We start from the raw sequence: 13,440 nt of genomic DNA on the forward strand, positions 1-13,440 counted from the left end.
GTATAACTGTTTGAGTGCTCAACCCAACTCTACTCAAAGAAGGAAAGTTCTTTATAAGGACCAGTGCAAGTACTATTTTCATCATTATGTTGCCTAGCAACACCTACCAATTAGCTAAAGTAACCTATTTTATTTGTGCACCTGTAATGCCTTAAAAAAGCATGTAGCATTTTAATCTTGTGACGATAACATAGATGAGATGAGATGAGATGAGATGAAATGAGATATTTATCCCGAGGGAAATTCTTTTGTCATACACACGCTCAAAGCAGCAAGAATTCTTGATATCTTGAAATTGTGATGTTTACAGTATGGATATAGCATTATATTACATAATTTGCCACATCAACTTATGAAGTCAAATTTGGTGAAATAACAGTATAAAATTCATGCATTTTTGTCAGGTACATGTTACTGACAATAATATGTGTGCCAAGTTTAGTTGCAGAAGTCCCGATTGTGTAGAGTACAAAGACAGACTGTATTATAGCATCTTCAGTGAACATAAAAGTTGCAGTGTTACTTCTATCCCCATCTTTGCTCTTGCGGTATTCTCGAAAAGATTGCAATTCAGGATCCTTTGACTACCATGTCTCCTTCAAGTATACTTTAGATTTTAGCAGCAAACTGTTGATGATGTTTTTTTTTTCAAACAAAATCAATAGATATCCTGTATATGTGTTTTACAGAGAACCCTGTAAAACACCATCTATTTGTTACAAGCTACTTTACTGACGTCGAGGCCATATAAACGCCAACCTCATATAACTGGAAGCTGTGCGAGAGCAGTGCTGGTGGAGTCAAGGTATTATAGCATGTTCTGATAGAAACACAGTAAAAACATTTGAAAAGAGACCAGCAGGGTCACCTGTCACCTTTTTGCTTACATCGGAGAAAAATGGTAAAGAGGTTACCTTCTGGGCACAATCACCGGAAGGCTCTCTGTGCTCTCTGAACACCAACTATCCTGTGAGTCATGTGAAGCAATTGCATTTCACAAGGCTAGAGACCCGATGGTGGCTTGAGGTGGTTGTAAGAGCGGGCACAACAAAAGACGTGATTTTGCAGCCGTTGATTGCTTCAAGCCTTCCAATATATAGTAGTAACAAACAAAAAAGTATCAACAGGAAGCCAAAGTTGACACCAGTTTCATAAAGCGCTGGGAAAAAAAACATCAAAGAGGTGATTTGTCATAAAAATGATTTTATTATCCTAATTTATTATCGGATTACGGATATCAATTTTCCACTGTTTTTTCCCTTTACAATATATTACTATCATTAGACTGTTTTATACATTGTTTTATATATTAATAACTTTCAAATAATTTTGTACATGCTTTTGGGACTGACATTCCCTGGTCAGATGAAGAAAAATGAGACAAAAAGGCACGTGATTGCTCATGTCCACAGTGAGCAATACAGTCCAAAGAAACAAAGAACGTCGTGGTTTATGTGAGTGCAGTTGAAATGTCCCCCGATCTAATGATGGGCAGCCCCTTTGAAGCCTATTACATGTCTTGCCAGGGCAGCACATTAAGTCCAAAGCAATTTTCCATATCACAGCCCAAAATAATCACTTTCATGTGGCAACTGACAGCAATTATATCTTCTGATTTGCTCCGATTCACTCAGGGAAAAAAAAAAGAAATCACACACCCACCCACGCTTTCTCATCTCCAAAGAGCTGATACTTTTACAGTAGAAACAATATAATTACTAGAACGTTGAACCACCTTCAGGGGCTGCACTCAGATGACTTGCTCTATACATGTACAGCTGTAGCTGAATATCAGATGTGGGCCATTTCAAACGGTGCAGCCTGCCATAAGGTCTGGTATGAATGTGCAGCTCAGTGGAACACACAGATTGATCATATTCTTCTTTAAAACTCAGTATAGGAAAGCTCTGTGGCCTGAGGGAGACCCAGTGTACTGTGTAGTCTGTGGTGTGAAATACCACACACCAGCACCACCGGCGCTCTGCTCTCTCTGAACTGTCCACAGTTTAAGATCTAACTGTGACTTGAAACGCTGCCCAAACTGTCTCAGAGGTCTTTCTCTGGTTTCAGTGCCTGGGATGCTTAATCCAGTTTCGTATCATCCACTTCTGACCAGAGCATCTCTGGACCACAAGGCGAAGGCCAAAGTTGGCGTCTTTGGACATTTCTACCTCCAAGCATCGGCCACTGTCCCTGCTGATGATCGGCCCATTCTGCAATGAAAACACAGACAAAAATAACGGCAAATTTTTAAAGTGCTTTTAAGGAAAAAACAGACTGCATGCACACGTCCAATCATCACTTTTAAATCCGTTTGCACGTTTTCTTCTTACCTGTGTAAAGTCCCAAAGCCTCTGGGAAATCCTCGACACCGCATCGCATTTTTTCAGACTGGGAGTGCGTCCTCTGCCATCATCAATGAGGCATTTTGTATCAGGCAGGAAGGTGGTGGACCCCAGGGGACCAAGCTGGAGAAGCCCCTCCGTAGAGTACCGAGCCAGCTGCAAGCCAAAGGGAATCAAATGTGTTACACTACCTAAATTAAAGACCGCAGTGGAAAACACAGCTTTATAAAAAGCAAACACTTGACTTTTTAGAGGGCACCGGTGGAAAGCGCAAGATGGAAATGTGCTTCATTGAATGTGATTGAATGTGATATGCAGTAATGTGCTTTACCTATTCTGCTCTACAAAAGCAGACAGGCAGAAATTACAGAAGCAGAAAGGAGAAAATGGGTTTAAGGCTTGATTGGCAGATTGTGTTTTTCCTTCACTGTTATCTGAGTCATCTGCACCGGTTCTGTCTGGAGCATATGTTTGAAACCCTTAGCCTAATGTTTGGGGCACATAATACCACATACCTCCACGAGTGCATCTTTCCCACTTTATCATCCCAATTAATTACAAAGTGCCCTGAATTATATATACAGCAACTTTAGGATAATTTTCTCTAAATTGAAAGGTGACACATACTGCCTCTCAGCTTTCTTTGTAAGTAATTTACAGCCTGTCTTTTATGTAATCAATGTACAAATTGAGAGAGAGCATGTTGGGTAGGCACGATGACACAATAGTAATTTTGGAAAATAATAATAATGGGAAATTAATAGAAGTCAAATGAACTGCCAAGGTCATTTTTGGGACTCTGAACTCTGGCGTATTTTAAAGGAGCTTGCAAAGAAAAGCGTCTGGACTTCTTTAAGTTGCTTGAAGACGTTTCACCTCTCATCCGAGAAGCTTCTTCAGTTCTAAGGTCAAATGGTGGAGAGTCCCAGATATAAACCTAGTGGGAGTATCCCCCCACAGAGGGACAAAAGGACCCCCTGATGATCCTCTAATCACCTGAGCCAAGGTGGGAAACTGGGTGTGGGTCCCAATCAGCCAGGGTTTCGGGTGTGTTCATTGTGAAACCTGGCCCCACCTTATCATGCGAATTCCTGAGGTCAGATGGCCCAGGATGTGAGTGGGCGTTAAGGCGTCTGGGAAGGGATCTCAAAACTGGATTATAGATGGCAGAGGCGGGGGTTTACGACACCAACTCTCTGCCATCTATAATCCAGTTTTGAGATCCCTTCCCAGACGCCTTAACGCCCACTCACATCCTGGGCCATCTGACCTCAGGAATTCGCATGATAAGGTGGGGCCAGGTTTCACAATGAACACACCCGAAACCCTGGCTGATTGGGACCCACACCCAGTTTCCCACCTTGGCTCAGGTGATTAGAGGATCATCAGGGGGTCCTTTTGTCCCTCTGTGGGGGGTTACTCCCACTAGGTTTATATCTGGGACTCTCCACCATTTGACCTTAGAACTGAAGAAGCTTCTCGGATGAGAGGTGAAACGTCTTCAAGCAACTTAAAGAAGTCCAGACGCTTTTCTTTGCAAGCTCCTTTGACTACGATGACCTGGATGACTGAGAACCTTCACAGACATTCTGGCGTATTTTCTTTTCTTTCAGTTTTGATTATAATCTTTTGATATTTAGAATTCTTAGTTAATAGTTTTTTATTCTTGTTTCTGTTATTATTGAATCTTCATGTTTTAGTTTACTCCAAGCTTCCCCAGCATCTGTTTGAGTCTTGTCAAGCCTTCATTTCTGTCAGTGTTTAGTTTCTTCCTGCTTTATTTTGATAGTCACATGCCTTGTTTTACTTCCTCTAGTTGTTGTTTTACTTAGTTTCAGGTGTGTCTCGTCACCCTCCTGTGCCCACTGTGGACTTTAGGATTCTGCAGATTGTAGACCAGCTGAAATAAAAGGCAGGCTTTAAGTTGTTCTGTATTTAGTCTGTATTTAGGCACTATTCCTGCAACCCTTGGCATGAACAGAACTAAATTCAAGTCATAATATCAACACAGACAGTTTAATGAATTGTAATCAACCACAAACTAATTAAATAGCCACCTTAAAGCTTTTAAAGCTCTCTCGCTATGATGCTACACTATACTGATTGATTCGTCGTATGGAAGCTGCTGCAGTTTCTGGAATTTCGATTTTCGCACTGTTCCAGTTGTTAATTGCTAATAAGCTTTGTATTTCATATACTAAAATAGGCTCAAGTTACTTTGCATTGAAGCCACAGTGCAGCTTATTTATGGTACAGTTTCTCTTAACAACCAAAATTTGATCCCTCATTGTGTAATCCGGTGCATGAAAGCCTCTGTCGTGATACGTATCTATTACGCAAGGATACAGTAGAGATAACATTCATAATTTATGGGAATGATCCTCTCTGAAAAATGAGACCCCAAAGCTAGGGAGGTCTTCACTATGACGGCCAAGCTGCTTTGGCTACCCTAAATCGTCAAAATGCACGATCTGTCAGAGTAGGTAGTAACATGTTAAGTACTTTATATAACTTACTGTATTTATGTAACTTCCTGGAAGAATCGGTGTAATAACAAGAATCAAGATTTCTGAAAAACGTATTTCTTTATTTTACTTTATTCATGTGAAAATAACCCACAGCTGTTCTACCAATGTGATTTCAATTATTCATTATTTTCTTTAAGATCAGCTGTTCTAATGGTCGGACTTAAAAAATCACATAAAAAAAATTAAAAAAACCTTAAAACACATGTACTGTTATAAAACTGCAAATGTACTGGTTCTTATATAACACTTTTCTTCTCTAAGCATTCTCACAAGCGCTCCTTTTTTCTATGCTTTTTCAACATAAGTGCATTAAATCTATAACTCATACACAGTCATACGCTGATGGATGAATCAGAGAGCAGTTTGGGATTAGTATCTTGCCCAAGAATATTCAGACTTGAACAGCCAGGAATCGAACCTCCAACCTTCCGATTAGTAGATGAGCTGCTTACCTGTAAAATGAATCCCATAAAGACTAAAATTCTAAACCTGGTAATGCTTTTGTAGCATTTTGCTTTGTATTAAACTGCTTTACTCAATAAATTTTAACATTGAAATGTTTGCAGCACATGTTTGTCTGAGTGGTGATTTTATAGAGCATGGATGGAGAAACTAGAAATGCACATGCTGCCTCTATGGGTGATTGTTCATGTGAGAGGGGAGATCCATGTGGATTTTAATCCAATCTTCTGTCATAAAGAGGCACTCAGAACAAACAGGAAAACAATAAAGCACCATATCTTGGTTCACTTGAAGTCTACTGGAGCTGGCTGAGCTGATCACTGCAATACATATTTCATCAGCATCCTAGTAAAATACGCATCCAAATATGTGTATGGAACTCTCATTGTACATGTCACATACACATTTGAAACGTATTATTATTTATTTCTTTGAAACTCAACAATGGGAGACACAGTTTAATGACCTTTAGGCAGAGGTCATTATTACAGATGGTCTTATTAAGAATTTTCTGTAGACCTCTTGGGTCTTTCAAGGTTTTAATGCTCTAAACAGATTTAATAAAGGTGTAAACTATGACTCGGCACCAGACAAACTCCATATAATCCCCACTAATACCTGTTTACAGCTTAGTCTGGCAGCGTTTTATATGCTAATTCATTTAAAATGAGTCCATAACAAATAATTAACGCAAGGAAATGATTCTGCCAAGCCAATTAACCTGTGGCTCATGCAGCAACATTACACACTCCATTGCGTTTCTGCAATCACCAGAGTTTTGCAGAACATTTTTTGGAGGTCATACTAATAGCAAGTCTTCTTTGTTACGGTGATAGTGCAACCGTGGAGCAACTTCCTTGCTGCACCACAAAGTCATACCACAGTTTGTCTTGTGGCCAAGCCTTGAAACAGAGCGTGTGATTTTGTTAACATACACCAAAATCCTATTAAAATGTGCTGGTGAAACACTGCGAAACCCTTTAAAATAGATAATTTAAAAAGGTCACGTCAACTCTGTCTGTTGTACTGCATGAAAAGCTTCTCTTTAAGTTCATTACCTTCCTGTAGCCATCTGAAGACAGCAGGACAGATATTTTGATAAATCTGCAGCCTCTTATCAGAGAAGTGTATCGTTATTACACACAGCTGTCCACTCTGTTTCTTTTTATTAAATCACATGCAAATAATACTGAGCCACTATTAAATGAAACACGCACATCACTACGCACACAAGCCTGCCGATAGCTTCATACTCTGCCTCTGTTTGTGAGAGAAGCCAGATTACTGGAGGATCGTGATACAGCAAAGAAAGCAATCCCAAAATTTTATCAGTGGACAATAAAATATTGCATCATTTGCTTTATGAAGGTAGATGTGCGCACACGCTAGTAGTGTAATGGGGCCGGCTCTGTGTCTCCACCACCATCCTTTCACTGCTTTGCACTGCTGAACAAATGTGAGACATTATCCATGAGTTAGATTTCCTCAGGGAGAGCGTGCACACACTCACTTCTCTGAAGCACAGCGAGAAGTCATTCTGATCAATTCTAGTTTTTTTTATATCTTAAAAAAAAAGAAATTCTATAAATGACAAAAATGAATACAGCTGGCTCAAAATAATGTCAGTCATCAGTGTAATCTAATGATGCAAAGAAATCAAATTCATTTCCATTTGTTTATTTCCCTCTGGGGAGCAGGATTAAGAGTTGATCGAGCTTTGCATTACTGACACCATGGAGCTCTTTGCAGGAGAGGCCAGTGAGGTGGTTTGCATCACCAAAAACGAGAGCAGTTTGCAGGAAAGTTGGGAAATGTTTGAAAAATGATGCATGGGTAGCTTTTGCATGCATATCTTGAGAAATGGATTTGGTTTCACTGAGAAGAAAATAAGCACAAAAACAGGACAAGGGCCTCCCACCCACAGCATCATTTGTTCTGGTATCTATTCAAGTAAAGGTTGTGCTGAGAAGATGCTTTCTCTTTTTTCCCCCAGCAGCATCCTCCTGCATATTCATATAATTGTTTCCTGGGAGTGCCCCAGTTTTCCAGTGTTTCCTTCAAATCCTGACCACATTTAAAATGAGTTTCGGATTTAATTTAATACCAAACTCCCAAGAGCTGCATGTTCTCCTCTCTTACCGTTAAAGAAAAATAAATCGCAGCATATTTAATCACATTCTGAAAAATTCTTCACTTTTCGTGTGTTTAAATCTAACTGCAGACATACTGTATGTCAGCACTATAAGTGATTACGGTATGTTGACTGATCTTTTCACATTTTAAAATTAGTGCTTGCACATCATCTGTTTGCATGTTCATGTCATCTCATACTCCCCAGCTTCAACACTCTGTTTGGAACCTGCATGGGGTTCAAGAGCTGGTTAAGAGGACAGGAGGCAACATGCTGCATGGTTCATTCATTTTAAATGACTGCTGCACATGGATCACTGCTTATATCATGTATACGTGTACAGTGTACATTATAGCAAAAAAGTTTCAGTCTGTCGGGAGGCAGCAGTTTATTCCTGAATTCACTGTGCAGCATAACAACAACCGCCAAAATACAGCAGAATCAGAAAGATCTGTTCAGCAACAAGAAGAGAAACAGTCCTGCAACAGATGGCACGGGCCCCACAGAGCCCTGATCTCAACATTATGGAGTCTATCTGGGATGAAGAGACCAAAGCAACTGAAGTTGTCTCAGTATCCAAAAGAACTGCTGCAAATTCTCCAACCCAGCTGCAAAACCAGAGTACTTGAGTGCCATGACAAAGTTCATGCATGTTTATCAGCAACAATAAAGGCAAGTGATGCTCACAGTACATATGAATTAAACTGAGATGAGCAACATTTAAGGCATACAGTGGGGCAAAAAAGTATTTAGTCAGCCACCGATTGTGCAAGTTCCCCCACCTAAAATGATGACAGAGGTCAGTAATTTGCACCAGAGGTACACTTCAACTGTGAGAGACAGAATGTGAAAGAAAAATCCATGAATCCACATGGTAGGATTTGTAAAGAATTTATTCGTAAATCAGGGTGGAAAATAAGTATTTGGTCAATAACAAAAATACAACTCAATACTTTGTAACATAACCTTTGTTGGCAATAACAGAGGTCAAACGTTTACTATAGGTCTTTACCAGGTTTGCACACACAGTAGCTGGTATTTTGGCCCATTCCTCCATGCAGATCTTCTCGAGAGCAGTGATGTTTTGGGGCTGTCGCCGAGCAACACGGACTTTCAACTCCCGCCACAGATTTTCTATGGGGTTGAGGTCTGGAGACTGGCTAGGCCACTCCAGGACTTTCAAATGCTTCTTACGGAGCCACTCCTTTGTTGCCCGGGCGGTGTGTTTTGGATCATTGTCATGTTGGAAGACCCAGCCTCGTTTCATCTTCAAAGTTCTCACTGATGGAAGGAGGTTTTGGCTCAAAATCTCACGATACATGGCCCCATTCATTCTGTCCTTAACACGGATCAGTCGTCCTGTCCCCTTGGCAGAAAAACAGCCCCATAGCATGATGTTTCCACCCCCATGCTTCACAGTAGGTATGGTGTTCTTGGGATGCAACTCAGTATTCTTCTTCCTCCAAACACGACGAGTTGAGTTTATACCAAAAAGTTCTACTTTGGTTTCATCTGACACATGACATTCTCCCAATCCTCTGCTGTATCATCCATGTGCTCTCTAGCAAACTTCAGACGGGCCTGGACATGCACTGGCTTCAGCAGCGGAACACGTCTGGCACTGCGGGATTTGATTCCCTGCCGTTGTAGTGTGTTACTGATGGTGACCTTTGTTACTTTGGTCCCAGCTCTCTGCAGGTCATTCACCAGGTCCCCCCGTGTGGTTCTGGGATCTTTGCTCACCATTCTCATGATCATTTTGACCCCACGGGATGAGATCTTGCGTGGAGCCCCAGATCGAGGGAGATTATCAGTGGTCTTCCATTTTCTGATGATTGCTCCCACAGTTGATTTTTTCACACCAAGCTGCTTGCCTATTGTAGATTCACTCTTCCCAGTCTGGTGCAGGTCTACAATACTTTTCCTGGTGTCCTTCGAAAGCTCTTTGGTCTTGGCCATGGCGGAGTTTGGAGTCTGACTGTTTGAGGCTGTGGACAGGTGTCTTTTATACAGATGATGAGTTCAAACAGGTGCCATTCATACAGGTAACGAGTGGGGGACAGAAAAGCTTCTTACAGAAGACGTTACAGGTCTGTGAGAGCCAGAGATTTTCCTTGTTTGAGGTGACCAAATACTTATTTTCCACCCTAATTTACGAATAAATTCTTTCTAAATCCTACCATGTGAATTCATGGATTTTTCTTTCACATTCAGTCTCTCACAGTTGAAGTGTACCTCTGGTGCAAATTACTGACCTCTGTCATCATTTTAAGTGGGGGAACTTGCACAATCGGTGGCTGACTAAATACTTTTTTGCCCCACTGTAACTGCATTTACGTGGCAAATCTCCGTTAACGAGTTACTGCTGATCGCCCTGTGCGTGGGGCTGCACAGTGTCAATGCGTTAGCGCGGTTAGCTCGTTAGCGCGGTTAGCTCATTAACGCGCTGACAGGGGATTTCTAAAAATCACCCCGTAGTTCTTCATCTAAGACACCTGAGTTAGAAAACAGAAACACTGCAGTCGTCTTTACATGCGTGGGCAGTAACGAACGCACCCTGCGATCTGCATCTCGGCACTGCCTGCGTACTTTATTTATACATGTCTTATGTCTGTGTGTGTGTGTAAAAATAACAACGTCACTCGAGAGCAATGGGTTATTTCCCCTTTTCTACATCTGTTCTCTAAAAACAGGAAGTGATTTAGTAGCTGAATAAGTTCATCACAAAAGTTATTAGGTGAAAAGTCACATAGACATGTAGATTGCCTAGTGATCAACAAAAAGCACATTTCATGAAGCTGATCAATTTATATGAAAACAAAAATCCTTTGACACGCGCTGATGCTGTCCAGCGTTGTCCAGCACTAATCTATGTATAGATAGATAGATATAAAATCCAAAGCCATCAATAAAGCGTATTAAGCTGCGATGCTGCTTTCATTTCAAGATGTCCAAGTGCATCCATTACCTCATAGGTTTCTCTTCAGCATAAAGATGTTTAGTAGCCTAACTGCTGCACATTCCTTTTATATATACAAATCCCTAAAAGATGGATGTTGCTGCTCTAAAATTCACCACGTGGAGTCTTGAACTGAGCATTTTGGCTTTTGTCATTAAATTAGCAAAAAGAAAAAAATTTGATAAACTGAAGGACTTGCTCATACAGTAGCAACTTATCAAATACAGGGTAGCCATGCCCTAAAGCATACCCTACTTTATTGCCTATGTTGCTGTAAATGGGACCATAATTCACACAATAAGCACTGGGCTGTATCTAAGGGGTGAGGGACTTGAAAGTAGTAGGTTATTTTGATAACCTCATTAGGAAAAACTTTTCTTTTGGTGTAATAAATAAAGTAAGGAGCACGGTCATTTTCTCACTGACAATCCAATCTGTCTTCCTTTTCAACGAGAAGAGCCACCACTGCTGGCTATTAGATGGTATGTAGAGTTTGTAATTATTTGTTTTAGGGCTTTTTTTCTTTGCTTTTAAATAATGACAGCATCAGATAGACCGAGGGGTGGAATGCTATATATCTATCCATAGCATATAGTCACACCCACACAGGTTAAGTATCACATATTAAGGCCAATCTTGATTATATAACTCTACCACTGTTACTTTTAAACTTTCATTGTTGTAGATAGCAACATGTTTAGCATTTAGCACGCTAACTGCCTGACTGCAGAAACTGACAATGATTGTTTAATTGTTGCTTAATAAGATGAACAGAGTGCCACTTATGACAGCAACAAGCTAGTCACATTGATTGGTTGTTAGGCTGTTATTATTAGTAAGCATGCTGTTAACTGATGATGTTGGCAAACTTCAGACAGTATACTGATTACAGTTTGCTACAGAGGGCTGTGCTAAGCCTTTCTGGTGTATCTACTGAATCCAGATATTTTTGGACCGAGCAGGTCATTGCATTAACACTGACGCCAGTAGGAATAGCACTCCTATGCAGATAAAGTCAAGAAATATTTTCAGGTCGAGTCACAGAGATTGAGAAGCTGTAGTTCATGTGGGTGCTGAATTTGAAGCCGAGACACCTTCAAGTCATGTTACATGGTAGGGGTGGAAGATTTTTGAAGATTTATTCTGGCTGCAAGAGCAAATGATAGGTCGAAACATCATTTAGAGTGAACAGGTTCTGAGAGAATACTTGAAATATTTGCAGTGTCCAAACATAACTTAATCTGTAAAAAGTGAGAACACCATGTGGTGAGTATTGGTCTTTCAAACTAGCATTAAGTTCACAGGATGCTAGTTTTCCCTCTATGTGTATTCTGTGTTAGACCTCAATTTAATTTAACCATGAGAATATTTGTAGTATATGCATCCTGCATTGCTTAAAAACCCGTAGAGGGATGTGTGTGGTGGTCTATATTAATCAGCGAGTACCAATGGGAAGAACACATTTCTATTTATAGCATGTCTGTGCCTCACACTTACTATGTAAAACCTGACTTGGATGCTACATTGCCTAAAGAGGAGACTAATTGCACCACATCATCTTTAGGTTTAGTGTTAAAATGCAGAATGTGTTGATTTAAAAAAAAAATCTGCTAAAGAATTTTCTGTAGGTTTCTGTATGTTTACCTTTTGCAAAGACGCCCAATTTACAGACTTAAATGAGTAAGAATCAATACAATGCACTGACAAACAGTTTAATTAATGGCATTACTGACTGTTGAATATCTGTATCAAAAACAGCAGTCAAAATAAACAGGAAATAGAGAAAGATCTGCTGACCTGGGAGGACATGCCATGGCAGGGGTACAGGATGGCTTTATCATCGTCCTCAGAACCCTGGTCCAGGCAGTAGCCACTGGCCTTGCTGTTTCTCACCTGCAAGAGAAACAAAAAAGATGATGTTTCTATGAAGCTGCTGAAAGCTCCAGTATTTTACATATCCAATATTCTTAAAAACAACCAAACAAACAGCTTGTTTCAAATATTCTCCATTTGAACATTTGAATGTTAGGTGCAAGAGCAAACACAAAAAAGTACATAAGCATCTGAGGAACTGGAGAACCACACAAGTTTATTCTATTCTATATTCTATTCGAGTCTATTTGATTCTAATGGTAGTGTACCCTCAACAATAGGAACGTGTTATATGTATACGATTAGCATGGTGCCAGATAATTTTACCATCTCCTACACTCTGGGCCCTCTGTATTTAAATACAGCAGAAATCTCAATGAAACTATTCTCATTTACATATTTTATATGTGTGTTGGGTGTCTGTTGTCTGAAAATTGGAAAAGTATGAAACACTGACTGAAATTGCAACACTTTTCCATTGCACGGACAGTCCAGATGTAATTCTTGGAAATGTCTTTTGACAAAATTACCATATACATAAGTTAAAGTTTGCCATGATTTTGGCTGTATTTAGATGAAAAATTATTAGTTTGAGTGAAGTCTGGAAGGGAAATTTTTTCTCTCTCTCTGATTAATTCACATCGGCTAGTGGAGAAAGTTTGCCTGCAGGTCTTTCTGGTTGAATGCAGTCTTTTCTTTTCTAGTTTTTAAGTTTGCACTTGCAGTTTGACTAGCTTTAAGGAACAAAACTACTTGTTTAAGTTATGAAAAAGTATGCAGTTTGTTTAAAATATGTCATTTTGTCATATGTCAAAGCTCTGAACTTGATCTAAATGCCTATGCTCCTATATTTGTGGGACTATTCATGACATTTCAATTCAACTGTATTTGTATATAACCAAATAACAACAACAGTAAACTCAAGCTGCTTTACATTTTAAGGTAAAGACCCTTACCTTAAAGACCCTACAATTAGAGCTGGGCGATATGAGATTTTTTTCATATCACGATATGTTTTTTTCATTTCAGGCGATAACAATATCTATCACGATATAAGCCAAATAACTATATTTGTAAGATTTAAATGTGCCGTTGCTCACAAGTAAAATGTGAAATAATCAGCAGCTTGTTTTTATTTATATA

At 39.8% G+C, this 13,440-nt stretch overlaps 1 protein-coding gene across 1 annotated transcript in view; it reads right to left on the minus strand.

Moving 5' to 3' along the window:
• Window positions 1-1,198: 1,198 nt before the first annotated feature.
• galnt9 (polypeptide N-acetylgalactosaminyltransferase 9) overlaps window positions 1,199-13,440 on the minus strand; it is a 105,811-nt gene continuing 93,569 nt past the window's right edge. Inside the window, exons 9-11 of the mRNA XM_005733571.1 lie at window positions 12,223-12,318; window positions 2,334-2,501; window positions 1,199-2,213 (exon numbers count right to left, since the gene is read on the minus strand). Coding sequence (XP_005733628.1) covers window positions 2,067-2,213; window positions 2,334-2,501; window positions 12,223-12,318 — 411 coding nt within the window. The 3' untranslated portion in view covers window positions 1,199-2,066. The remainder of the gene's footprint in view (window positions 2,214-2,333; window positions 2,502-12,222; window positions 12,319-13,440) is intronic.

The sequence above is a fragment of the Pundamilia nyererei genome, unplaced genomic scaffold, assembly GCF_000239375.1.
Source record: "Pundamilia nyererei isolate P.nyererei 1_Seehausen unplaced genomic scaffold, PunNye1.0 scaffold00053, whole genome shotgun sequence".
Lineage (NCBI taxonomy): Eukaryota > Metazoa > Chordata > Actinopteri > Cichliformes > Cichlidae > Pundamilia > Pundamilia nyererei.